Source organism: Monodon monoceros, unplaced genomic scaffold (assembly GCF_005190385.1).
Source record: "Monodon monoceros isolate NGI ecotype Baffin Bay Population unplaced genomic scaffold, NGI_Narwhal_1 Super_Scaffold_18, whole genome shotgun sequence".
In the NCBI taxonomy this organism is placed as follows: Eukaryota; Metazoa; Chordata; class Mammalia; order Artiodactyla; family Monodontidae; genus Monodon; species Monodon monoceros.
The window spans coordinates 73,864,793-73,890,719 of NW_021703774.1; the positions used below are offsets into that span (position 1 = coordinate 73,864,793).

Sequence of the window (25,927 nt, forward strand, 5' to 3'; positions counted from 1 at the left end):
GGGGGGCAGGTCTGCGCTGCCGCTTCCCCTGGTACCCGGAGCAGTCGCCGCTGCCGCCAGCCCCACGGCCGGGACCCCCGCCCTCACCCGGACTCCCTTATCCGGGGGACCCAGCCCAGGTAAGACCCCTCTCTCAGTCTCTCGGCTCTACCCCGCCCCGGGCAGAAGCATCCTCGCCTTGCCTTGCAGCCATTTTATCCTCCGATGCTTTGCTTGTGGGAAGGGTGACCGTCCCTCTTTAAGGCTGAGGGAATTGGTGGTGGTTTGAATGGACGTTTGTTGTGGTTGCTGTGCTGATCAGAGAAGAAGAGAAAAAAAACATTGTGTGTATGTGTATATATATATATATACATATTTCATATATTTACATATATATAGGGAGGAGGGGTGTTTTTCTCTACCTTAACCAAGTCTCTACTACCCTCCTCAGATATTAACGGGCTGGGGGTTGTAAGGTGGAACAGGGTTCCTTCAAACTCCAATTCCCAACTCATCTTCCCCCGCCTCCCCCCATGAGTGATAAATGACCTTGGCTGGGGCCAGAGAATGGATGCTGCCTCAGTCTGTGCGCCTGGACTCGAGTTGCGCGCGGGGGGGGGGGGGGGGGGGGGGGGGTTGGAGGAAGGGCAGGAGAAGGAGGGAGGGAAGGGAATGATGAACGGAAACGCTGGGTAGGTAGAGGTGGTAGATGAATAGGCTGAGGGGCACGGATGGCGGGGGATGGAGGCAGTTGCTCCGGGGTGGGGGGAAGGGGTGTTGAGTAGGCACTCGTCCAGCAGCAGAATCAAGGGTGAGGGGAGGCGCTGAGAGAATCGGCTCAGTCAGTTCTAGGGGCTCGTCTCTTACACCAGAGCGGAGCGGGATGGGGACGGTCACCGCAGATGACGGCAGGGGCAGTCTCTGCGCGTGTGCGCGTGGAGCTCTCCCCCTGCACCCCTGCCTTTCCGTATTCCGTCTTGGGCATTCTCAGCTGACACCTTGATCTTCTTCCTTCAGATACTCCATCTTCCTAACCCTAGGGTAGCATGTAGGGAGGGGAGGTGCAGGCTTGGCTGTCCTGGGGTGGGGACCGAGGCTCAATCACCCAGCTGTAATGGGGAGGGGTGCTTCAGAGCCTCCCCCTCCATGGATGTTTTGATAAGTGACTGCTTCTTGATGACCTTGTCACCTGGGCTAGGGTGGGTTGGGAAATCCAGGTGGCTTCCAAAGTCAGGGGTTTTGATGGGGGGAGGGGGCTTCTGGACCCTCCTCCACTTATCCAGGGCTGATTCAGTTATCCTGAAAGGAAGCTTTTGCTCAGAGTCTCCCCGCCCCTCCATCCTCTGCAGAAAATCTCCTGGGCACATTTTCCGGTCAGGTGAAGTCAGCCAACCTTAAAGGGCCCTGTAACCCTGAATCTTGTCTCCTTTAACCCCCACCTCTCTGAGTCCTGTCTCCTCTCCCACAGGCTTAGCCACCCTGTGCTGCTTTGGGGGCTAAAAATAACACCACTTCCTCACCAGCTCAAAGAATTTGTCTTCCTTTTGTCCATCCTGACCTCCTGGGCTTGTTGGCCCTGGGGGAGCTGGCTGTTGAGCCATCATATCCTGCTGAGGCTCTGGGGGCCTTCTCTACCCTTCCCGTACCTCTCAGGGGTGGATAGTGTTAACAAACAAGGGGCATGGCTCCTGGTGGGTCCATCTGCCTCCTTCAGGGTTTGGAGGGAGATTCTAGTTGGGAAAGAGGAGAGGCAAGCAAATTGCATGCACGAAGGGGATTCCACTGTTCCCTTTCTTTCATGGGGGATGGTTTGGGTCCTGAACTGCAAAGAAAAGAAGGTGATGTAGGGGTCACTGGTTCTGGTCATCGTGGTCCAGTGCCACATCTGACCTGAGGGGTAGGACTCTGCTTGCCAGTGCTTCTTTCTGAACTACATAGCATTACTTACCCTCTTTGCCAGGGCCACTGTGTGTGTGTGTGTGTGTGTGTGTGTGTGTGTGTGTGTGTGAGAGAGAGAGAGAGATATTTAATGAGGGCCCTGGATGGGTGGGAGCAGAAGGAGGCAGGATGTTTTTAGGGGAATGATCTCTGATCGGAATCTAGTCCTGCTTCCTCTGCTTCTATGAAGGAAGAGGGGGTTCTCCTATGCCTGCCTCTGGAGGGTGACTTTTATGGTGGGGAGGTCCAAGGCCCCCTTCTTTCTACATCAGCCTCCTACGCAATGCGGTATTTATGGACTCCCTTTTCCTTGACTCCTGGAGGAGGAGCAGAAAGGATTAAGGGGGATTAGGAAGGGAGGCCATGGGGGAATGAGGTGCAACTATAGACCTTAGACCCCCATGTTGGAAATGTATGTGTTTGATCAGTCATTTGCACTCCCACCCCCACCAGTGAAAGGGGGGCCTATTTATGACATCCTGAAGGAAGGTGGCAATAGCCAGTCATCACCTCTTTCTTAGATTTTGATCTGCCTTTTTTTCCATGACCTTAGGTTCCGGATCTCCCTTTTTGTGAGTCTTCCATTGTTTGTCTGGAGGGAGACAGTGCGGGTCCAGCTGCTGGAATTCATTTGCACACAGACAGAGGGGTCTTGGGACTCTGTTTTGGGAGGATACAGTAGCATCCAAGTATGACTCCCCTGCTTTGCCCTTGCTGCTTGCTGCTTCTTTCACATTTTTCAATCTAATAGGAAGGAAGGAAACTAATAGAATGTCTGTTGTGAGATTAAATTTTCACATCAACTTGGAGAAATAGAGATTGTTATCCCCAATTTAAATATAAGGACTCTGAGGCTTAGAGATGTTAAGTGACCTTCTCAAGATCAGTTAGTAAATGGCAGAGCTGGGATTTCAACTTATGTCGTGTAACTGTCATGTGCTTTGCACTGAACCAGCTTTCTCCTTGCCAGTATCCCTTTCTGTTGCTCACCCTAAAGAGCACCCACAGGGCTTTTGTTCTGGTATCTTGTGAAGGAGTAGAGGGCATCTCCGTACATTATTATCACTGTGAAGAGTAATAACTAATATTTATTCATCAATTTTTACGTGCCAGGTATTATGGTAAAGAGCTTACACACATTATGTCATTTAATCCTTACTTTTCCCTGCTTAAATAAGAGGTAACTAAGGTTTGGAGGTTCAGAGACATGCCCATGGTCACTTAGCTAGTAAGTGCTGAAGCAGGAAGTCAAACCCAAGTGTGTCTGACTCTGGAAGCTGAGCTTTCACCCACTGAGCTATGTTGGGAGAAGACCCCTCCCTGTGAGGCCTATAAACATGAAACCTGAGGGAAGGACTGTGGAAGCCCCACCTTCAGATGCCATCAGTGGGCTGAAGGCAACAGGTTGGAGGACTCAGTGCTCCTTCTCTACCTTCTCCCCAAGCTCCACCCCCAGTAAGAAACCCAGACCAGACTGGAGTAGGGAGTTCTGGTTTCTCTATTTCCTCTGGTGTTCTTGGCAGGTTGGTGGTAAAGCAAAAGGTCTGATCTTGATGTGGGGCAGAGGGTCGTGAGAAGGGCTCTGGGTCGATGACTGTAACTTTGGAGCAAATCCCATGGGTCTAGTCTCCAAGGTCAAAGTAAGGGGGCTTATACTGAATGGCCTGTAGTAGGCCCAGGTAGTCATCCCTTTTTACCGAGTGGGACTTGAGGCAAGGAGACCATCTCTGTAACACATGGCCCAGGTGGGGCTCTGTGTCAGCAGGAGCTCTATGTTGGCCTTCTTCAGTGTCTTACGCCTCACAACCTCCTTTTTCTCCCTCTTATTTTTTTCTAGATCTCCAGAAGCTCCTGGAAGAGAAGTAGCAGCCTTTTCTGAGTTATCCTGGCTCCCCAGCTTAGCCTCCGCAACCTGGTTCCCCCTCCCCTTCCTGTTCCCCCTCTCCCCTTCTCCCTTCCCAATGCACCCAACTGAAGTGGGTGTGGGCCAAAGCTCCTCTCCCTCCTTTCCCCTCCTAAACACACACTGGCCAAGCCCTATATTCTCCTATTCTGTGCCCGAAGATACTCGAACACACTTCATCTAAGTAACAGGGGGACGGGGTCTTTCTGACTCCACAAGTCCTTGAGCAAAATCTGAATAAGGAGTGTAGGAGATCTGGTGAAGTATTCCCAAAGCCCCATCATGGAAGAGGGTTTCAGAGACCGGGCAGCTTTCATCCGTGGGGCCAAAGACATTGCCAAGGAAGTCAAGAAGCACGCAGCCAAGAAGGTGGTGAAGGGCTTGGACAGAGTCCAGGATGAATATTCCCGGAGATCCTACTCCCGCTTTGAGGAGGAGGACGATGATGATGACTTCCCTGCCTCTGCTGACGGCTATTACCGCGGGGAAGGGGCCCAGGATGAGGAGGAAGGTGGCGCATCTAGTGATGCCACTGAGGGCCATGACGAGGATGATGAGATCTATGAGGGGGAATATCAGGGCATCCCCCGTGCAGAGTCTGGGGGCAAAGGCGAGCGGATGGCAGATGGGGCACCCTTGGCTGGAGTGAGGGGGGGCTTGGGTGATGGGGAGGGCCCCCCTGGGGGCCGGGGAGAGGCACAGCGGCGGAAAGAACGGGAAGAACTGGCCCAGCAGTATGAAGCCATCCTACGGGAGTGTGGCCATGGCCGCTTCCAGTGGACACTGTATTTCGTGCTTGGTCTGGCGCTGATGGCTGATGGTGTTGAGGTCTTTGTGGTGGGCTTCGTGCTGCCCAGTGCTGAGAAAGACATGTGCCTGTCTGACTCCAACAAAGGCATGCTGGGTAAGATTCTCAACGAGCACTCTAGCCCCGTCCTGCCCCAAACTCTGGAAACACTCTTGTTCCTGAGAACTGCTCCTGTCCTCACCACTGGGCTCCCAAGGACCCTGCTCCCAAGATGTCCCCAGAGGGTTCAGGGTTCCTCTGCAAACTCTCCACCCCCACCCCCTCCTCTGGGGGTTGGGTCATGGTGAGGTTGCTTATGCGAGAGAGGCCTGAGGGAGGGCAGCTGGGCTGGGGCTTGGGCCAGTGGTTGGGTGGTGGTCTGCTTAGTTCTGCAGGAGGTGGCCATGGTGGGATGGGCCCCCATTTAATGTTTCTTCAGAGCCTTCCCTCTTGTTATCCTGATCCATTCCCCTTTTGGGGGGAACAAGAAGTCAGTATCCAAATTCCTTGGTTTACACGAGGAGAGTCAGTTTGGGGTGGTCGGGGGAGGGGAAGAATCCTCAGCCTTCAGCCAGAGAAGCTGGTCACACTTGCTCTTGGTTAGCCTTGGGAGTGTTCAGGGGCCAGCGATTGGTCTTTAATGGCCCTTCCTGATGGAGACCCAGAGGGAGGAAATCCCCTAGATTCACTCAGAAGGGATCAGGTCTTGCTCTGTCGCCAAGTTGCCATGAGATCTTGGGCAGTTCCCTTCTCCCTGGGGCTTGGCTTGGGCCTGGGTAAAATGCAGAGTTTGGAGTAGATGACTTTTAAGATCAATTCCAACTCTGATTTTATGAAGGAAGTAAGAAACAGGAGAGTTTTAGGACCAGAGGTATTGGAGCTGGAAAGAGTAAAGGATGGATTTTGTGCATGGGATTTCCTGGGAAGATTGAAACAATGGAGCTTCTTTCCCAGGAAACATAAGAGACACTTCCTGCTGCTTTGAGGGCATCACGGCAGAGAGAATAGAGGGGACCCTGGGAGGGTCTGAGAATCTAGGCAGATCCATTCCTCATTCCAGGCAAGCCAGAGATGGGGGTGTCACGTATGTGTGTGCGTGTACATGTGTGTGCGTGACAGCAAGAGAGTGAGAAGTAAGAGCGAGCAAGAAGGAATGAGGGAAAGAAAGAGGAGAATTCTAGGGATCTCCCATACCTGCATCCCTGCCTTTGAACCCCTGGCCTGCAGAGATGGCCTTCCATTTTTGCTCACATAATTCATCTTCTCTCACTTGCTCTCATCTCTGGGTAGACTTAGCTTCTAGAGGTCCTTCAGATCCTCCATCCATGCTCCTGCAGTTTCAGCTCATTTAAATATTTGGCAAGTGGAAGAATTGAAATGTGTCTGCTCATACCCCTTCTGCCCCTGTTTTCCTCCTTCCAGGCCTCATTGTCTACCTGGGCATGATGGTGGGAGCCTTCCTCTGGGGAGGGCTGGCTGATCGGCTGGGTCGAAGACAATGTCTGCTCATATCACTCTCAGTCAACAGCGTCTTCGCCTTTTTCTCATCTTTCGTCCAGGGTTATGGCACTTTCCTTTTCTGCCGCCTCCTTTCTGGCGTCGGGTGAGTGTCCACTTCCTAAGCCCCTGGAGAGCAGGGCTGGGTCTTGGTCACTGTTATATCTCTAGGGCCCAGCACAGTGCCAGGCACAACAGATGCACCTCAAATATGTGTGAGTTGAATGAATGAATTCCTTTCTCTTCCCACCATCTTCAGGCCAGCTTCTCCCTGTCCAGGACCTGTCTACTGCCTGTCCAGAATGCCATTCCATGTGTGGTTCACTGCTGAGTCTTCCACCCTATGCTTTAGTTCCATTCTGAGCCTGGCTCCATGAAGAGGCCTAGTGGGTCTCAGCTTCACCCCTGGGTACCTGTGGACCCTTGAGTTATCCCCTTCCCAGAGTCTAAGTATTTCCTACATTCAGTAACATACCTTGTCAATACCCCCACCTGCCAGAACTCTGAAGTCCTGACCCACCCAACTCCTACACTTCCTCAGCCACCTGCATGTACTCTATTTTCTCCAAGCTCTTTTCTGGCCTGCTCCCATATATGTGGCCTCAGATGCCTCTTTGCTCTTTTTCCTTTGGGGATTTCCCCTCTTTTCTGTAATTATATTCCCTCCCTTCCAACTCTGTAGTCATCTTCAACATTCAATGTTTGTTCCTTCCCATTCCCCGAGACCTGCCTGCCTGTTTCCCAGATTCCCAAGGATGAGTGCTTGATGGCTGGGGGTGAGGGAGCTTATAGGGCACGTGTGAGAAAGAGTCTCTTTAAAAGGTCCGGAAGATGAAAGGGACTTGGGGATCCAGAGCACTGGGGCAGGGAGGGGATCAAGAATATGGCCATTTTCCGATGCTGAATTCTTGCAATGCCCTCCAGGATTGGAGGGTCCATCCCCATCGTCTTCTCCTATTTTTCGGAGTTTCTGGCCCAGGAGAAACGTGGGGAGCATTTGAGCTGGCTCTGCATGTTTTGGATGATTGGTGGAGTGTACGCAGCTGCTATGGCTTGGGCCATCATCCCCCACTACGGTGAGCAGCCCCCAGAAGATGCACCCCAGACTCCCTCCTCTCCTATGCTCCCTGTGGTAGGACCTTCCAGCCTCTGGCCTCTCTGCTGATGCTGTGACTCTGTCCCTGCCAGGGTGGAGCTTTCAGATGGGGTCTGCTTACCAGTTCCACAGCTGGAGGGTCTTTGTCCTCGTCTGCGCCTTTCCTTCTGTGTTTGCCATTGGGGCTCTGACCACACAGCCTGAGAGCCCCCGTTTCTTCCTGGAGGTGAATGGGGCTGGGGCTGGCCTGGGGGAAGGGCAGCAGGGCCTCCTGTATTCAAACACCCACTGTGGGTTTGGTTTGGTCCTATGTGGCTGCTTTCCTTCCTCACAGGGTCCAAGGTCTGGGGGACTTTATCTTGCTTCCTTTGTCTTAGAATGTATTTCCAGAGGAGTTCTGTGGGTGGAGAAACCATGGGACCTGCTCAACCATGGGTGGCTTAAGGTTTTGCAGGCAGAGGTCCTGGCCCTGGCCCTGACTTTACAGTTCAAAAGAGGATCTACTGCCTACTCCTTCCCCCTCCAACTTTATCTTGATCCAGCAGGGTTAGGATGCTGCCCCTTCTCTGACTACATGCTTGCCCACCATCATCATTTCCCTTGTTTTCAGTTTTCTCTTTCCATTGGACCAGGGGATTCCCTAAGACCTGGGTTAGGACCCTGGATTCCCCCACTCTTACCCAAGTCTGATGATATCTTGCTGTACTCCCGCTTGGGCTCTTTCTTTCAGAGTGGATGATGGATGCGCCCATAGGTTACATAGGGGCACATAGGGGTTGGGGGTAGGAGCCTTTTTGTGTCCTGTGATTCCATAAGCCAGGTTGAGGGAGGGGGTCTATAACCCTGGGTCAGGGAGGGGCTAACCTGGATGTGGGGATTGTGTCTGTGGCTCTAGAACGGGAAACATGATGAGGCCTGGATGGTACTGAAGCAGGTCCATGACACCAACATGCGAGCCAAGGGGCATCCTGAGCGAGTCTTCTCAGTAAGCCACAGTCTTCCCCCTCAGTCCTCCAAGCCCCCACCTGGCCCCTCTTTGGATACCTCCCGCAGTCCCCACCCACGTTCCTAGGCAGCTCTGGCCACACTCTCCCTCAACGAGATCCCTCAGTGTATCATGTCCACCTCCTGCCTCCCATTTTGCTACTGCGGGAGAAACTGAGGTACCTGGAAGGGGTGGAAAGTACAGACTGTGTGACTGCTCGCTCCTTCTCTTGACCCTAGGTAACCCACATTAAGACAATTCATCAGGAGGATGAGTTGATTGAGATTCAGTCAGACACAGGGACCTGGTACCAGCGCTGGGGGGTCCGGGCCTTGAGCCTGGGAGGGCAGGTAATGGGGTATGGGATGGTGGAGAGAAAGAAGGGAGTGGGAGAGATGGAGAGGAAGGCAGAGCTTGAGCCTGGGTGTGGGGGTGATGTGTGAACTGAAGGGAGGTGGTAGGGCAGAAAAACGGGGATCTTTAGGTGCTAAAACTACTGGCTAGCAGCCACTGTCTGGCTTTGTCCTGTTCCACCTAGGTTTGGGGGAATTTCCTCTCCTGTTTTGGTCCAGAATATCGCCGCATCACTCTGATGATGATGGGTGTGTGGTTCACCATGTCGTTCAGGTGAGGAGGTGGGTGGGACGGGTGGTATGTGGGGGATGTGATGGTTTGTGGGTTGGGAGGGAGGTGGAGAAAATGGAAGTGGAGGGGATGAATAATGAGGAAGGTGCTTTTCAGAGCCCCTCTTATCCTCCACCCTATACTTCACTCATTAATCCAACAAACTTATATTACAGGCTGAACAGTATTAATTTCTGTTCTGTGCCAGGTACTCTGATGCGATGGAATAGATGTGGTCCCAGTCCTCATGCAGTTTACATTTTGGTCCAGGAGCTAGAGAAAACTAGCTGTAAAGCAGTGTGATGGGTGCCACGGTGGGGGAAGTGCTTCTGGAACACATGAGCAGGCTTTCCAGCCCAGATCTGGGGTGGGCTGGGGAGGGGATCTAAGTCCTAAAGGATGAATAGGAGTTAGATAGGCTGAGGGTGGGATGGGGAGACTGTTTTAAACAGAAGGAAGAGCAAATGCCTGGGAGGTAAGAAATAATATGGTGGGAGGGTTAGAAGAACCTTAAGTCCCCCAGAACCACAGCAATTGGTGAAAGATGAGATGAGGTGAGAGATGAGGCTGGGGAGGTGAGCAAGGCCCTAACATGAGCTGACTCCTCTATTTCGCCCTCCTCCTGGACTGCGTGGCCCTGATGCTGGAGCCCTGTCTGATTCCATTGCCCTTGACTCTTCAGCTACTATGGCCTGACTGTCTGGTTTCCCGACATGATCCGCCATCTCCAGGCAGTGGGCTATGCAGCTCGCACCAAAGTGTTCCCTGGGGAACGTGTAGAGCACGTGACCTTTAACTTCACCCTGGAGAATCAGATCCACCGAGGGGGACAGTACTTCAATGACAAGTATGTGGGGACCTCTACACTTCACTCCTTCCACCCCTTCTACCCTTTGCCTCCTTTGTGAGTCTGGGGATTTGGAGACAAGGTGTTTGGGGGCAAGGAGCCGTGGTTCTCCTCAGCGCTGCAACTTCCTGTTACTTCACTAAGGAACTGAGTCTTGGAGGAGGGTTTAAGGATGAGGGGAAAGTGGCTCTCATCATCCTGGCCTTACAGGTTTATTGGGCTGCGTCTGAAGTCAGTGTCCTTTGAGGACTCCCTATTTGAGGAGTGTTATTTCGAGGATGTCACATCCAGCAACACTTTCTTCCGCAACTGCACGTTCATCAACACCGTGTTCTATAACACTGGTAAGGTGGGGTGGCTGGTGGCTGACAGACTAAAGGGTTGGGTGGATCTTGAGCCAGGGAAAAGGAGCCTTCTTCATTTCCTAACTCACTATTCTCAAGCTGAGCTCTCTGGAGCCTTGGAGGTGGTATGGGGGCCTATTAGCTACTACCAATAGTTACAAAAATCTAATGGAAATTGAACATTTTTCTGTGATAAATAGAACATCTGACAAAAACATCAGGTTTCTTTGCCTTTGGCTAGAATTGAAACAGCTCAGTGTGGTGATATTAATGCATTTTTGAAGAAGGCAAAAATCATACAAAACAGTGTCCTTGGGAAACAGAAAAACAATAAAAGGGATATTTGGTGGAGAAAAGGGAGTCAATGCCTTAATCCATTTCTTTAATAGTGATTCTCAAACTGTATGCACATGAAAGGCTGGTTTTGTGAGCTAGACTGAGGTTTCCCACCTCTAAATGGAGTCCTGGGTGAGTTTTTCCACCTTGCAGGAAAAAATAATGGATAGGATTTTTAATGATTTTTAATATTTTGCTCATTAATTTATCCTAAACTCATGGCACTGCTACTGCTTATAGTCAGCTAGAGCAGACAAAAAGAATGAATGGGAAAGAAGCAGACACTATTAATGAGAAAACTGGGAAACAGCCAGCCACACTGTTTCATTTGGTAGACTATGGTCATTTTGTGCTGTAAAGAGTTCTAGTTCATATGGTGATGTTATCTGATGCTTTGCCATGAGTGCCCTGAATGATTCTGAGAGCCATCCCAGCTAAACCCCTCAAAGGCAGAGCCCTGGGCATAAGCAGTAGCAGCCTCCCTCTCACATCTGCCCTGTCTGCCTGTCTTGGCCTTTGCCCCCAGACTTGTTTGAGTACAAGTTTGTGAACAGCCGTCTGGTGAACAGCACATTCCTGCACAACAAGGAGGGCTGCCCACTGGACGTGACAGGGACAGGTGAAGGCGCCTACATGGTGTATTTCGTCAGCTTCTTGGGGACGCTGGCTGTGCTTCCTGGGAACATTGTGTCTGCCCTGCTCATGGACAAGATTGGCAGGCTCCGGATGCTTGGTAAGGCGGGGAGGCTGGCTGGTGGTGTGTCGGAACTGTTTAGGGGGCTGGGGGAAGGGGAAGGCTGTCACTGGGCTTCTCAGCTTAGTCTGTGGAAAGCTTAGCCAGAAGCTAAGACACAAGGTTCTGTCTCTCACGTCTTCTGCTTGGGGGTGGCTGCAGGACAGGGAGGGGTCTGGTGGGGAAGCTCTTCTGGGGGTAGGAGGTAGGCAGAATAGCAAGTTCAGGGCACAGGCTTTGAGGTCATCTGTTTTGAATCTCAGCTCCACCTTGGGCAAGTCACTTTACCTCTATGAGCCCAGCTGTCTCATCTGCAACATGGCGGTGATGATAGTACCTGTCTCATGAGGTTGCCTTATTAGCAATGCGTGTAAACCATCAAGTTGCTTGGCCCATAGCCTGCACTGAAGAAATGGTTGGTACTGAATTGTTAGTAAGACAATTTTAAGGGAGGTTGGGGATGAGTGGAAAGCCTTTCTTTTGGGTACCTTGGCAAAAAGAGAGTCTCATCCTGGGCTGCGCTCAACGCTGGTCGACAGGACAGTGTGGGCTGTGGCCAGGCTCATGCTGCTTTCTCCTTCCCCGGCTCTAGCTGGCTCCAGCGTGATGTCCTGTGTCTCCTGCTTCTTCCTGTCTTTTGGGAACAGCGAGTCAGCCATGATTGCTCTGCTCTGCCTTTTTGGGGGGGTCAGCATTGCATCCTGGAACGCGCTGGACGTGTTGACTGTTGAACTCTACCCCTCGGACAAGAGGTAGTTGGAGTGTGGTAGGGGCAGGGCAGCAGGTTTAGTGCTCACAGGACAGGACAGAAAAGGGGTGAGGAAGGGGGCTGATTGGGAAAGGCATGTTTAGGGGTAAAAGGGTACATATTCCCCTTGAGTTTCTCCTCTACAAGTTGGTAGCTTTTATATTCACTCCTTGAAGTCTTAACTTAATTTTTTGGTGTCCTTTCCCCCTTGCCTCCCAATTTATCTGTATTCCCTGATGTGCATCCCTCACCTCTCTAATCTCTCCATCTTTCCTCTTCCTCTTGGACACTGCCTGCCGTCTCTCTTTCACTTTCCCACCTACCCACCCTTCCCCCACAAACCTACCCATGCCTCTTCCCTTTGTCTCCCTCCTGGGCCGGGCCCCTGCATCCTGCGTGCTGCGCTGGGGGACTCCTGAGCAGGACCACAGCCTTCGGCTTCCTGAATGCTCTGTGTAAGCTGGCAGCTGTGCTGGGGATCAGCATCTTCACATCCTTTGTGGGAATCACCAAGGCCGCCCCCATCCTCTTTGCCTCAGCTGCTCTTGCCCTTGGTAGTTCTCTGGCCCTGAAGCTGCCCGAGACGCGGGGGCAGGTGCTGCAGTGAGAGTCTCTGGGGCTTCGGGGGTGGCAGGCACACTGTGAGACCAACAATTCCTTCTTCCCCTTCCCTGCCCTGCCATCCTGGCCACAAAGAGCCCTCATTCCCCGCTCCCGTTTGGTGTCTTAGCCGTGTGTTCGTGTGTATGTGTGTGCACGTGCGTGACCCCGTGGGCAGGGACTACAGGGAAGGCTCCCCCATCCCAGGTTTGGGGTGCAGCCCTGTCCCCCACCTCCTCCCACCCGTGACTTTGCCCAAGAGAAGGCTTGGCCCCACACTTCTCCCCAGTGTTAGTGAGAGGCCCTTGCTCTTCCCAGCGCCTGGGACTCTAGGACAGGCTTCCTGCCTTCCCCCTCATTCCCTCTGCCTGGGCCCTGGTGAAAGCACAGGCGTGTGGCTATGCCGGCGGCAGGGCCTAGTGTAGACCACGGACCAAAAGAACTTAGAGTCATAAGCGCGTAAAGTGCCCTCTCACGCCTCCTGTTGGATGCTGGGGGAGTAGCAATAAACCTCAGCCCCCTAGCCTCCATTTCCTTCTCAATTTGGGCTACAAGTAAGAAGCCTGAATTTTATGAAATTAGCTTTCTGATTCTTATTTATTTATATATTAAGTTCTGAGGCAGCTCAGCAGGACTGTGTGTGTGAGTGCTTGTGTATATTTATGTGTGTGTGTGTGCGTGCTGTGAGGTGGGGGTGTCGTTATGCTGTCCTCAGATACAAGCCAAGGGTAACTTCAGTGGACACACACACAACCCTGCCTCCCCCATTACCTCCCCTAATCTTGTTTCTGTGCCGGGCCTGGGTGGGAGGAGCCCTAGGCCAGGCTGGGATAAGAATCCCACAGTCTAGGGAGAGCTGAGGGCACCTGACAAGGTCCATCTCCTCCCCTCCTCTCAAGAAGCACAGGCCTCCTCTGGAATGAGAGGCTCTACCCACTATAGCACAGACAGGCACAGCACAGAAGCCCTCACACCTCCAACCTGTCCCCTCACAGGCAGGGGAGCGGTGGAGGGAAAGAAACCAGTCATATGGTCCAACCAGCAGATCAAAAGCACAAGGAGCTGGGGCAGGGCAGGAACTGGGGCCTTCCCAGCAACTCCTGTAAAGTGGGAAGAGGTTAGGCAGTAAGCCAGGGACTCCTAATGCAGGGACCAGAAGCCTCAGTCTCCCCATCTCACCCTTTCCACAGGACAGCCCCTGTAGGTTAAGCTGCCCCTGCCCCACCCTACTCTGTGTGGCTGCTTTCTTTGGTGCCCCTTTTCCCCCACCGTAGCTGTGATGTGTCGTAGTTTTTAGCTGTTTGTAAATGTTAAAAAAAAGTTAAAAGGAAAAAAGTGAAAACAACAATAAAAAAAGAAAATCCAAATTCACCTTCCTCATGCCACGTCTGGTGCCCCCCACCCTATGGTCACTCCCATTTTGTAACAATGAACCAGGTGGTGACTGTTTAACTCTTTGATGTCTGTGCTCAAAGGACTGCCTTCTCCAGTGCCCAGTGTACGAGTGTGTGCCCTCTTCCCTCACCCTTCACTTGCTGGACGCAGCCCTCTCCCCTGCAACCCCCTGGAGGGACCCATCCATCTCCCTTACTTTCCTGGGGAACCCTAAACCCAACTCTGTTGATGTAAAAAATGAAAATATTGATGAAAAATAAAAAGGAAACAAATCCTTAAAATCTATGTCTGCTTCTTTGCCTCCACCTACGTCCAACTCTGAGACAGTCTGGGAGGGGAAGACGTGAGATGGAAAAACAACTCCTCTCTCTCTAAACTGAAGGCCAGACTAACATGATGCATCACATTTACTTCCTGAGTTGGCCTCTCTATCCTGACCTTTCCACTTCTACAGATGGAGCACCCCCTCAGTCTCCTAGATTTGAAAACTTGGGGTAATGTCCTACAACTCAGTAGCAAAAAAACTAATAACCTAATTAAAAAATGGGCTAAGGACTTGAATAGCCATTTTCCCAAATAAGACATAAAATGACCAATAGGTATATATAAAAAAATGCTCAATGTCACTAATCATCAGGGAAGTGCAAATCAAAACCATAATGAGATACCACTCATACCTCTCAGGATAGCTATTATATAAAGTGTTGGCAAAGATGTGGAGAAACTGGAACCCCTGTACATTGTTGGTGGGAATTCAAAATGATACAGCCACTCTGGAAAATATGGAAGTTCCTCAAAAAATTAAAAATAGAACTACCATATGATCCAGCGATCCCACTTCTGGGTATTTATCCAAAAGAATTGAAATCAGGATCTTGGAGAGGTATTAGCACTCTCATGTTCATTGCAGAATATCACAATGGCTAAGATGTGGAAACAACCTAAACGTCCATTGACAAATGCATGGATAAAGAAAATATAGTATGTACATAACAATGGAATACTTGCCAGCCTTAAAAACGAAGGAAATTCTGCTATGATAAACCATGAGGACATTATGCTAAGTGAAATAAGCCAGTCACAGAAAGACAAATATGCATGATTCCACTTTATCTAAAATAGTCAAATAGAATCAGAGTGGAATGTTGGTTACTAGGAGCTGGGGGAGAAGGGAATGGGGAGTTGCCAATCAACAGGCATAAAACTTCAGTTAAGCAAGATGATTAAGCTCTACAGATCTGCTGTATGACATTGTACCTATAGTCAGTGATAATGTATTGATTGTACCCTTAAAAAAATTGTTAAGAGGACAGATCTCAAGAGTTTTTGCCATAATAAAATAATATTTACAAAAACATTTAAAAAATCTAAAAACTCCAAAAATGAATACAAATAAACAAAAACTTGGAGTAATATTTCTTGAGAATAGACCCAACTTTCCTCCAAATCCTTGTGTGTTTTTTTAAAATGTAGATTCCAGATTCCATTCCTGACTTGTGGAATCAGAATCTTTTTTTGGAAGAGAGTTGACCTAGAATCCACATTTTAAACAAGCTCCGGTGGGAATTTTTATCTGTGAGGAAATCTGAAAAGTACTGCCTGAGGTTTACCATTGACGCTCCTCTCACTCTAGTCCATTTCTGTTCTAATCAAGCCATTTTCTGACTTTTTAAAAATGGTAGCTCTCAAATCAACTCCTTCCTTTGCATTTCAACAGCTGACTTCTAGGTCAGGGTTCTGCCTTCACCATTGGTTAATCTCTGTGCCTCCTATTTCCTATGCCAACCCACTTACACATCACTGCCAGATCAATCTGCCCCAAAATGCTCTTTGGCATCCTTTCCTCAACACCCTTCAATGACTCCCTACTGCTCAACCAGATGCAGTCTAAACTCTTTAGCCAGAAACGGTTGATACATGTTAACCAAGCTTTCTCTTTACTGTCTAAGTTCCATCTCCACATTGAGATCATCAGAAAGTTGCTTATCTAGACATTACTTGAGCTTCCCTCAGAATTATGACATTTGGAAGGCTCATAAGAAAAAGGGCTATGTAAAGTTTTCTCCCCCTTCTATACTTACTTCCCAGATTATAATCTTTTCACTGCTTTAGTGGTTTTTTTTTTTTAAGTTTTTTTTCTCACAAACAAATGTAAATCCTTTTGGAAATGGACAGGTTGATAGAAAGCCAAACATTCCCCAAGTCTGAAGTTCAAATGTGTCTGTAACTGCTGTCTTGTCCAATAACTCTCTGCCCAGTCCAGCTTCTATGCCTTTGCTTGGGTTCTTCCCCCTGCCTGCAACAACTTTCCTTTCCTTTCTGGTTTAATGAAGCCATTCCTGACTATGCTAGGCTTCAAGTATCTTTCTTCTTCCAAGAACATCTGTAGCACTGGTTCAACAGGTCTTTAACAACACAGCAATTCACCTCATATGGTAATTTCTCTTTTAATTTACAGGATTACTTGCAACTCATAAGGTCTGGTGGTTCCTTAAGTCACAATTTAACACGAAACAACTGGGCAGCTTTTCCTTAATAGTCCAGGGCAAGAGCAGTAGTGAGTGATTGTATGCTTTCCTTAGGTTGACCTTGATGTGAAATGAATTGCTGTCTCCAGAGAACCTGTATATGCCGGTTGAATGGGGCCCAGGTCCTCAACTCTTACAAATACCAGACTGTATTGAAGGGAAGAAGGCCCCAGTAGTTTATTCTCACCCAACCCGTTTCGATCCCGGTCCTCCCTCTCTCTCAGGGTTCAGGGAGTTCCTCGAGTTTTCTTGCTCCCGCCCAGGCAGGGGGGGCTCGTGTCCAGTTGAGGGTTCTCCCTCCACTGGGCGGGGGTCCGCGCTTGTATGGCCAGGGCGTGGACCGGCCCAGCCAGTTCTTCTGACAGCGCCGCGTGGACCAGCCGATGCCGTTGCAGGGGGCTCAGTCCCTCGAAACGAGAGCTCACCACGGCCACGCGGAAATGGGTTTCACTGCCTGGTGGGACCGCGTGGCCGCCGCTCTCATTACGCAGCTCCAGGACCTCGGGGTTCAGCGCCTGCTCCAACTTTGTGCGAATGGCGGCCTCGACGGGACCGATGGCCCCTGATCTGGCGCTGCCCCGGGACACACAGACGCGGCCAGCCATGGAGAACAGGCTTCCGACCAGCTGCCCACTCAGCATCAGCTACGGCAGAGACAAGAACGGGGGCAGTGAGGGTCAGGGCCTCGCTCTTGGTGAGAGACCAGTCTCTCAACCACCCCAGCCCCCGCCCCCCGGCCAACGTCCACACTGGGAGTCCGCCTAGACGCGACAGTGAGACGCGAGGCACCGCCTCTTTCCTCTGTGTGACGTGGGGGAATCTGGCCTCCAGCCGCGAGCCGCTGAAGGGAGGCGGTGGATTAAAGAGAGCCCGCGCGCGAGGCACGTTCCTTACTAAGGGGATTCGCAAAGAATGAGCTGGAGGTTGCAAGAGTAGGGTATGTGCAACTCCGGGCTTTTGGTTGAGCCAATGTCCCTATGTCCCCTCTGAACCCCAGGCTGGGCCCCTTCTACCTTGCACTCAGTCTTCGCTACCGCAGCTCCCATTCAGGGCCGGACTCCTGACGTTCCGAGCGAAATGTAGACTTCGCGTCCTGAGGCACGCTGGGAAATGGAGTCCTCGCTACGCGATAGACCGGGCCGGCACCACGTGGTTCCCTGAGGGTTCTCGGGAACTGTAGTCTCTACTTCCCCCGACTCGTGAGGTCGTGGGAGGCTCTGAACCTGAGGAATTGTAAAGGAAACGGGAACTTCTGTGCAATTGATATTGAGATTATTCGATTCATTTTATTGACAATACATCTTGTAGATTATCTAGCCCAACACCTTTATTTTACATACAAGAAAATGGAAGTCCATTTCATTTATTGAATACATAATTATTGTGTGCCAGACCAGTCCTGGAGGCTGGGGAGGTAAGACAGACAGGCCCTGTCCTCAGGCAGTTTACAGAACACTGGAGAAGATGGACCAGTGAGTGGACAGTTGCTAAGGGCTGTGTGCTAAGGGCTGTGATGGGACTAAGAGCAGGATGCTGAGGAGGCATGTCGTCCAGACTTGGGGGAGAAGAGAAAACTTAATTTACAAGGCACAAAAATCCCTTTCTCAGCCCCTCCTAGTGTGGTAGCTGCACGCGCAAAGGCCAGGAGGAGAGAGAACTTTGGGGGAGTGGTTCCTTTGGGTGTAGTTAGATATGGTTGGAGCCCACGGGGCAGAGATGATGGTGATGGGAAGCTGAGTGAATGTATAGGCCTGTGGGGAGAAGGCCTCGTTAGGCAGTTTTGTTTTTATCCTAGGAACAGTAGGAAGCTAGGGAAGGTTTTCAGTGGGGATATAACAGGATGAGATTTTTCCAAGATGATATATAACTCGTCAATTCAACCAGTATTTTATTTTGTATCCTAATATTTTATCGATTTCTCCATATATGTATTTCCCCAACTTTTAATTTTGAAAAATTTCAAATCTGCAGAAAGGTTGAACAGTGCAAAACAGCATCCTCTACCTTTCACTGTTTTTTACATTTATATATATTATATACTTATACATATATACTTTTATGTTTAAGTACTTTATGTATACTTATATACTTTAAAAATGTATTTCTATACTTTTTTTGAAAATAAGTTGCAGATAGCATGACATTTCACCCTTAGGCACTCCAGTATGTATCTCCTAAGAAAAAGGATATTCTCTTAAATAACTACAATACCCTATCACACTCAAAAAATTTAACATAATGTCAATTGCAAGGTTAGTTCAATGAGCACCCCATTTATTCTTCACCTATATTTACTGACAACATTTTACCAGATTTGCTTTTTATCTCCCTTTTTTTTTTTTTTTTTTTCCGGCACGCGGGCCTCTCACTGTTGTGGCCTCTCCCGTTGCAGAGCACAGGCCCCAGACGCACAGGCTCAGCGGCCATGGCTCATGGGCCCAGCCGCTCCGCGGCATGTGGGATCTTCCCGGACCGGGGCACGAACCCGTGTCATGTGAGTCCCCGGCAGGTGGACTCTCAACCACTGTGCCACCAGGGAAGCCCTAATCTCTCTTTGAATGTGTGTATATAATAAAAATATTGTTATCATTTTTGCTGAACCATTTGAGAGTTGCGAAAATCTTTACACTTCATTGCTATATACTTAAGCGTATATCTCCTAAGACAAGGATATTTTCCTACATAAGCGCAATACCATTACCACGCCTAAGACGTTTAATATTTGTTCAATACTGTTATTAATATATAGTTGACATTCAAATTTCCCCAGGTGTCTCATTACTGCCTTTATAATTTATTTTTCGAAAGCCAATCAAGGATCATGCATTGAATTTAGCCATCTTTAAATTTTTATTTTGCAAAGATCCCTGGCTGCAGTGTGGAGAACTGTAGAGGAGGTAAGAGTGCAAGCAGGGAGACCAGTTGGGAGGTTAGTGTAGCAGTCTAGGTGAGGGATGATGATGACTTGGACCATGCTGGTGGTCATGCAGGTGAAGATGGAAATAAATTGTGGCTATAAGATATACATTGGGAGGGTAAAACCCACAGGATGTGGTAATGGGCTAGTTACGGGAGGGAAAGTATGAAGGATAACTATCAGGTTTGTGCATCTGGATGGATGGCATTTGTTCCCTAAGATACAGAATATTGGAAGAAGCACAGGTTTGGAAGGGTGGGGAAGGGAAAGACTAGGTGCCCAATTCTGTTTTGGACTTGATCCTGAAGTGTCTTTATGATATCGAAGAACAGATGTCATGTTGGATGTATGGTTCTATGTGTGTGTATTTTATTTTTAACTTTTTCTTAAGTGCTTTCAGAGTTATAGAAATACAAAAATAGTACAAATAATTCTTGTATACCCCTCACCCTGATACCCAGATTATCCAAATATTGACATGTTATCATGTTTGTTTTGTTTCTTTTTATGTATCTAACTACACATATATAATTATTTTTCTGAATCATTTGAGAGTAAATTTCAGACATAAGTCCATTTACCTCTAACTACCTGTGACGGTTAATTTTTTGTGTCAACTTGACTGGGCCACAGGGTGCCCATATATTTGGTCAAACATTATTCTGGGTGTTTCTGTAAGGGTGTTTTTGATGAGATTAACATTAATATTGGTAGACCTAGTAAAGCAGATTGCCCTCCCTATTGTGGCTGGGTCTCATCCAATCAGTTGAAGGCCTGAATAGAACAAAAAGGCTAACCCTCCTGGAAAAAGAGAGTTCTTTCCCGCCTGACTGCCTTTGAACTGGGACATTGGCTTCTTTCCTGCCTTCAGACTTGAACTGAAACACTGGCTCTTTCTGGGTCTCCAGCCTGTTAGTCTTTGACTGGAACTACAGCATTGCTTCTCTTGGATCTCAAGCCTTCAGACTTGGACTGGAATTACACCATCAGCTCTCCTGTGTTTCCAGCTTGCTGACTCACCCTGCAGATCTCGGGACTTGTCAGCATCCATTGTCATGTGAGCCAATTTCTTATAATAAATCTCTCTCTCTCTCGTTTGCTCTTGCCCTCTCCATATATATCCTATTGTTCTATTTCTCTGAAGAGCTCTGACTAATATATATTTGCTAATATGTATTCAGTAAAAAAAAAAAAAAAAAAAAAGACGTTTTCTCACATAACCACAATGTAATTGTCAAATTCTGGAAATTAACATTGATACAGTACTATAATGTACAGATCTTATGCAAAATTTGCCAGTTGTCCCATAATGTCCTTTATATAAAATGAAAAAAAAAAAATTCTGGGCCAGTATCCAATCTAGGATCACATGCTGTATTCAGTTGTTATGTCTCTTTGGTCTCCATTAATCTGGAATAGTTCATTTGTCTTTTTGTCTTTCACGACTTTGACATTTTTGAGGAGTACAGAGCATTTATTTTGTTAAATATCCCTCAACTTGGGTTTGTCGAATGTTTCACTCTGATTCAGATTTAGGATATACATTTTTGGCAGGAAAACTGCAGAAGTGATATTGAATCCTTTCACTGAAGCATATAGGGGGCATATAATTCAATTTGTCTCATTGTTAATGATAATTCTGATTAATTGATTAAGGTGGTATCTCTCAGGTTTCTCAATTGTAAAATTTTCCTTTTTCCCTTTGTAGTTGTAGGAGATACTTTGAGTCTATGTACTGTTTTTCATTAAGCTTTTGTCTACTAGTTTTAGCATCTGAGAAGCGCATGTGAAGCAAGAGTCTCGCTGAAGACGAAATGAGATCGTGGGCGGGGGGAAGGCGGGGAAGTGGGTGAGGGGAGTGAAATGGCCTGGGAAAAAGAATAAAGTGAGAAAAGAATCAGATTTTCTATTAGAAGATCACTCTGGCTAGTGTATGAGGAATATATTAAGGGAATGGGAAGAGTGGAAGCAGGGAGAAGAGGAGAAAAGCCTTTGGCAGTAGTCTGGTGCAAGATAATCTGAGTGAAGGCAGGAGACAGGCTAGAGAGAAGTAAATCAACTAGAGTGCTGTTAAAGAGATGGAATTTCTAAGAAGGACTTGTTTTAGGTGAGGGCCTTGTAATTTGCTAATCCAGTGACAGTGGTGGGGAATGGTGGGAGGCTGTGGTCAGAGAAGGCCTTGCTGTGGAGGGGACATTTAAACAGATATTTGAATGACTAGAGGAAACCAATCATGTGGAAAGAGAGATCTGGCCAGAGGCAATGTATTCACTGCATGTGTTATGCCAGGCTCACTGTTGGCATACTTGGGTGTTCGGTAAAATGTACCGAATGGATAGTGAGCTAGTATGTGAATAGAGAGGGCCGACATTATTATTCCTGTTGCAAAAATAAATGAAAGCTTTGTAAGTTGCAAGCTCCCTAGGGCAAGTTTAGTGTCTTTGTTTCTAATAAAAACATAGTCATGACAATATGTACTATTTAGTGAAGGTTTGTCATGGACAGATTAAGAGTCTTAGAGGCTTTAAGCACTGAGACATTACGGTGGCCGCCTCGTGTAATTAAAGAAAACAAAACGAAAACTAATAAACACTAATATGTAATGTGAGGAGTAAGATGCCCAACAAAGTATTCATCTTTTTCCTATGATGATTACTTCAGTATTTCTTCATTAAAAAATTAATTTGGGGGCTTCCCTGGTGGCGCAGTGGTTGAGAGTCCACCTGCCGATGCAGGGGACACAGGTTCGTGCCCCGGTCGGGGAGGATCCCACATGCCGCGGTGCGGCTGGGCCCATGAGCCATGGCCACTGAGCCTGCGCGTCCGGAGCCTGTGCTCCGCAACGGGAGAGGCCACAACAGTGAGAGGCCCGCGTACCGCAAAAAAAAAAAAAAAAGAAAAAAGAAGAATTAATTTGTCCCTACTGATGTATAATTTACACATAAGAAATGCACACTTTTTAAGCGTACAGCTTAATTTTACATGGGAATACACCATATCAAGATACAGAAAATTTCTAGCACCTCGGAAGGCTCCCAGGGAAGTCAATACCACCCTGCCACAGTTAATCATTATTCTAACCTCTAGCACCATAGATTAGTTTTGCCTGTTTTTAAACTTCTTATAAATAGAATCACATAGTATGAATACATTTGTGTTTGTCTTTTGCTCAACATTGTCTGTGAGATTCATCCGTGTGTGTGGCAGTGATTTGTTCATTTTCATTGTGTGGTATTGCAGTATATGAATATACTACATCCTTGTACGTGCTTTTCGTTGGATGTAAACACTCTTTTCTGTTTGGTGTATATCCAGGAGTGGTCATAGGATAAACTCAATGTTTATTTCTGAAATGGCAAATTTGTTCAAATTTTTGAGATCCCCTGTGGTGACAGGTACTATGCTAAATGTTTTACATTTATAAACTCTTTTAATTCTTGCAACAAGTCCATGAAGTAGCTACTGTTACTACTCTCGCTTTACCATTGAGGAAGCAGAGACCCTTAGAGGTTAGGTAAGTAATTTACCTATGGTCACAGATCTGGTAAACAAACCCAGAGAGTCAGGCTGCAGAATTTGAGCTCTTAACCATTAAGCTATTCTGCCTCCTAATCCAGCATTTGGGCGTCTCAGGTTCCATCTCTGTACTAGGTTCTTTATATTTAATTCTCATTTATTCTAACAACTCTATTATGGTAGGGTATATGATTTTTATTTAATTGATGAGCTTCTGTTGTATTTTCTGTCACTCTGGCTCCCACAGTCTACTGTTGATAGCTAGCTAGCATTTGGAGAGTGGTTTGTTGACTAAAGAGAAATATTTTAGAGAAGAAGATGCTAATTCTCTAAGAGTATAGTTTTATTTGTTTATGCAAAAAACATTTAATTACCCTACTAAGAGCCAGGTAGAAGGAATAAAGGACTCCTGATTTAAAGGTGAAGAAGACATGGTCTCTCCCTTGAAGTGGTCACAGAAAGGAAGTGAGACCAAGGTCAAAACACAGGGCAGAGTGCTTAAATGCTATCAGCAGGATATGAACAAAGAGATGTGGGTACACTGAGGCTGTGTGTGTGACAGTAGGGAAGCTTCATGAAAGAGGAGGTGATATCTGGGTGGAAACTGGAAGGATGAGGAGGGTTTTGCAGGTCCAGAGGAGGCTGAAAGCATTCTAGCCAAGGGCAACGTTATGTGCAATGGCAGGGAGCTGTGGAAAGGCCTTGCTCATCTTATGAATGATGTGAAGCTCAGTACGGAGGGGGCTGGGGGTGGAGTTGAGGAAAGGTGGAAGAAAAGGGGAAGGGAGAGAAGTATGGTTGGAATGATAGAATGGACCCAGAATGCCCTAAATGTTTGATTAACTAGATTGCCTGGTTAGGAACTCAGCTGCTTTTTGGTTAAAAATCCCAGAGGTGTTAAAGGAGATAAGATCCAGCCTGTTTGTGATGGTGTATGACTTTTACAAACGGCCTGCTCTGTTATATATTTTAATAGCTCTGGTAAGAATGCTGGGAAGGGAGGTCTGGGGAGCAATAGATAGTAACTGAGCCTGATAAAATTTGTAGGATATTGGCCTATCTGGACTTATCTAATAAAGTTTTATAGCTAGATGGAATTTAAAGTATTAAGTCTAATTCCATCCCTCTCTCATGCTCTCTCACTCTCACTCTAACTCTCCTGCTCTCCAGCTCTCCCTCTCTCTGTAACAGAGGCAGGAAGTGAGGTTGGGTAAGTTAAGTGACTTCATGAAACCCATAATCTAGTTAGTGAAGTAGTGTGCTTGGAGGGATGACGAGCACAGTCTTTGAGTCAGGCAGACCTTGGTTCTAATCATGTCTTTGTAAGTGGCTGTGTGACCTTCAGCAAGTGCTTAAACGCCTCTGAGCCTTGGTTTCCTTATCTGTGAAACAATTACAGTCATCCTTCAGTATCCATGGGTTCTGAATCTGAGGATTCAATCAACTGTAGATGGAAAATATTCTAAAAAAAAATCTGGAAAGTCCCCAAAAAGCAAAACTTGAATTTGCCCTGCCCTAGCAACTATTTACATAGTTTTACATTGTATTTACAACTATTTACATAACATTTACATTGTATTAGGTATTAAAAGTAATCTAGAGATACTTCATCTGGGAGGATGTGCTTAGGTTATACACAAATACTACACCATTTTATATAAGGGACTTGAACATCCTTGGATTTTAGTATCCACTGGGGGTCCTGGTACCGAGGTACAACTGTATATCTACTTCATAGGTAGCCCCTAACATAGGGCTTATCTCTTAATAAGGGTTTAATATAATCTCTTTTCCCTTTACCCTTCCTAACAGCACAGGGTCACTGTGATAGAAGTAAAAAAGAAATCAGGAGGTCAGCTGGCCCCTCAAGCAGGGCCTCGAAGGGTACCAGAGTTGTCATGGGGTCCCTACTACTGTATTTTGTTCTGTGCTCTGTAGGGCTGAAAAGTTGACACTATTAGAACTTCCAGAGCTGATTGGCTTCTTGGGGAGAGAGTTACACTAACAAAATACACAAGCAATTGATGAATAGGTCAGAATTCAAATTAATTAACTTCTAGTGATAGATATATCTTCCCATACTGGTTCTCCCCTTCTCAGTCTCATATTTTTATCCTAAAGTAGAATAATTGGAAAGTTGTTAATTGAGAGCAGAACCTGAGCTAAGAGGGTTGGTTAGTCTTCAGAAACATTTCACCCAGACTATGAGGACAAGCTGATGCCTTCACCAGGGAACCTTCTATAACAGCCTAAGCCTTTGTGTCTAGCAGACACATACTCTTAAGTGTTAGAGAAGCACAACACATTCCTACTGTAATTGCCCCATTTAGATGGTATGTGGACCATATCTTTCTATTAACACGTGCATCTTCTGAAATACTATAATCAGTTTGGCTAGAATTATCTTCAGTTGCATCCTGCTATTGAGGAAACACTCCCATTACTTTTAACTGTACTTGGCTGTTTCACAAATCTATACCAGCATCTTACCAGGGGTAAGCTCTACAGATAGCTGATGTTAACTAATTTTAACTTACAGAGTTCACCAGATTTCCTCCATTTTCTAGAGGCATCTCATTACAGACCTCTTTGTACTAGTCTCAATTATCTGTATACCCATTGCCTGATAGGTAGCATGTACTCAATAAATGTCAGTTGAACAAAGGTGAGGTTAAAAGAGAACACTAGAGAAGAGCTCAGGGAGAAAAATTTAAGTCTATTCTTTTCTCTATAGCATACTACCTCCTGTCTTTGATAGGGACATAGTGAAGGGACAAAGTAGGTAATTAAATAGTTAATCCCACTAGGGGACTGTAAGTAAAGAAAAAGGTATGGGAGACCACTCTAAGTTAATGTTCACTCAATCAAGCAGGCCTGCGTAGCAACAAAACTATGCAACAGAAGCATGAGACGTGCCCCAAAACAATAAAACAATGGTGGCATGAGACCCACATCCTGCCCAGTGAGCTCAGTAAGCTGATTCCAAGGGCATGCTTCTCTCCACACACTAAAAACAAAGAAATATAAGGAAAGGGTGACATTATATTGAAACCTGAGATCATTTACCATTTTTAGTAAATGAGCGCCTTTTGGCTCATTTCCATTGCACCATGACAGTCCCAACTTGACCAAGTAGGGACAAGCGCCTCCCTCC

The 25,927-nt window shown here is 47.5% G+C and overlaps 2 protein-coding genes across 4 annotated transcripts in view; one reads left to right on the plus strand and one right to left on the minus strand.

Annotated features, from left to right (window-relative positions):
* On the plus strand, nt 1-14,097 carry SV2A (synaptic vesicle glycoprotein 2A). Of its 2 annotated transcripts, none has more exons than XM_029228554.1 (13): nt 1-119; nt 3,755-4,724; nt 6,030-6,210; nt 7,029-7,180; nt 7,293-7,426; nt 8,096-8,185; nt 8,425-8,535; nt 8,724-8,812; nt 9,492-9,656; nt 9,867-10,000; nt 10,863-11,069; nt 11,662-11,821; nt 12,241-14,097. In XM_029228554.1, the coding sequence occupies exons 2-13, from the start codon at nt 4,103-4,105 to the stop codon at nt 12,422-12,424; spliced, it is 2,229 nt and encodes a 742-aa protein (XP_029084387.1). In that variant the 5' UTR covers nt 1-119; nt 3,755-4,102; the 3' UTR covers nt 12,425-14,097. The 2 variants fall into 2 exon arrangements, with proteins under 2 accessions (XP_029084387.1, XP_029084388.1); XM_029228555.1 differs by lacking the exon at nt 1-119 and having other exon boundaries at nt 4,103-4,481; nt 4,515-4,724; nt 12,241-13,765.
* BOLA1 (bolA family member 1) overlaps nt 10,511-25,927 on the minus strand; it is a 17,137-nt gene continuing 1,720 nt past the window's right edge. Inside the window, exons 2-4 of one of the 2 annotated variants that reach the window (XM_029228557.1) lie at nt 17,354-17,563; nt 16,528-16,984; nt 10,511-11,703 (exon numbers count right to left, since the gene is read on the minus strand). In XM_029228557.1, the coding sequence (XP_029084390.1) occupies nt 16,568-16,984; nt 17,354-17,386 (450 nt within the window). In that variant the 5' untranslated portion in view covers nt 17,387-17,563 and the 3' untranslated portion in view covers nt 10,511-11,703; nt 16,528-16,567. Of the gene's footprint in view, nt 11,704-16,240; nt 16,985-17,353; nt 17,564-25,927 lie in introns of those variants that run through there. The other variant, XM_029228556.1, reaches the window with a different exon arrangement.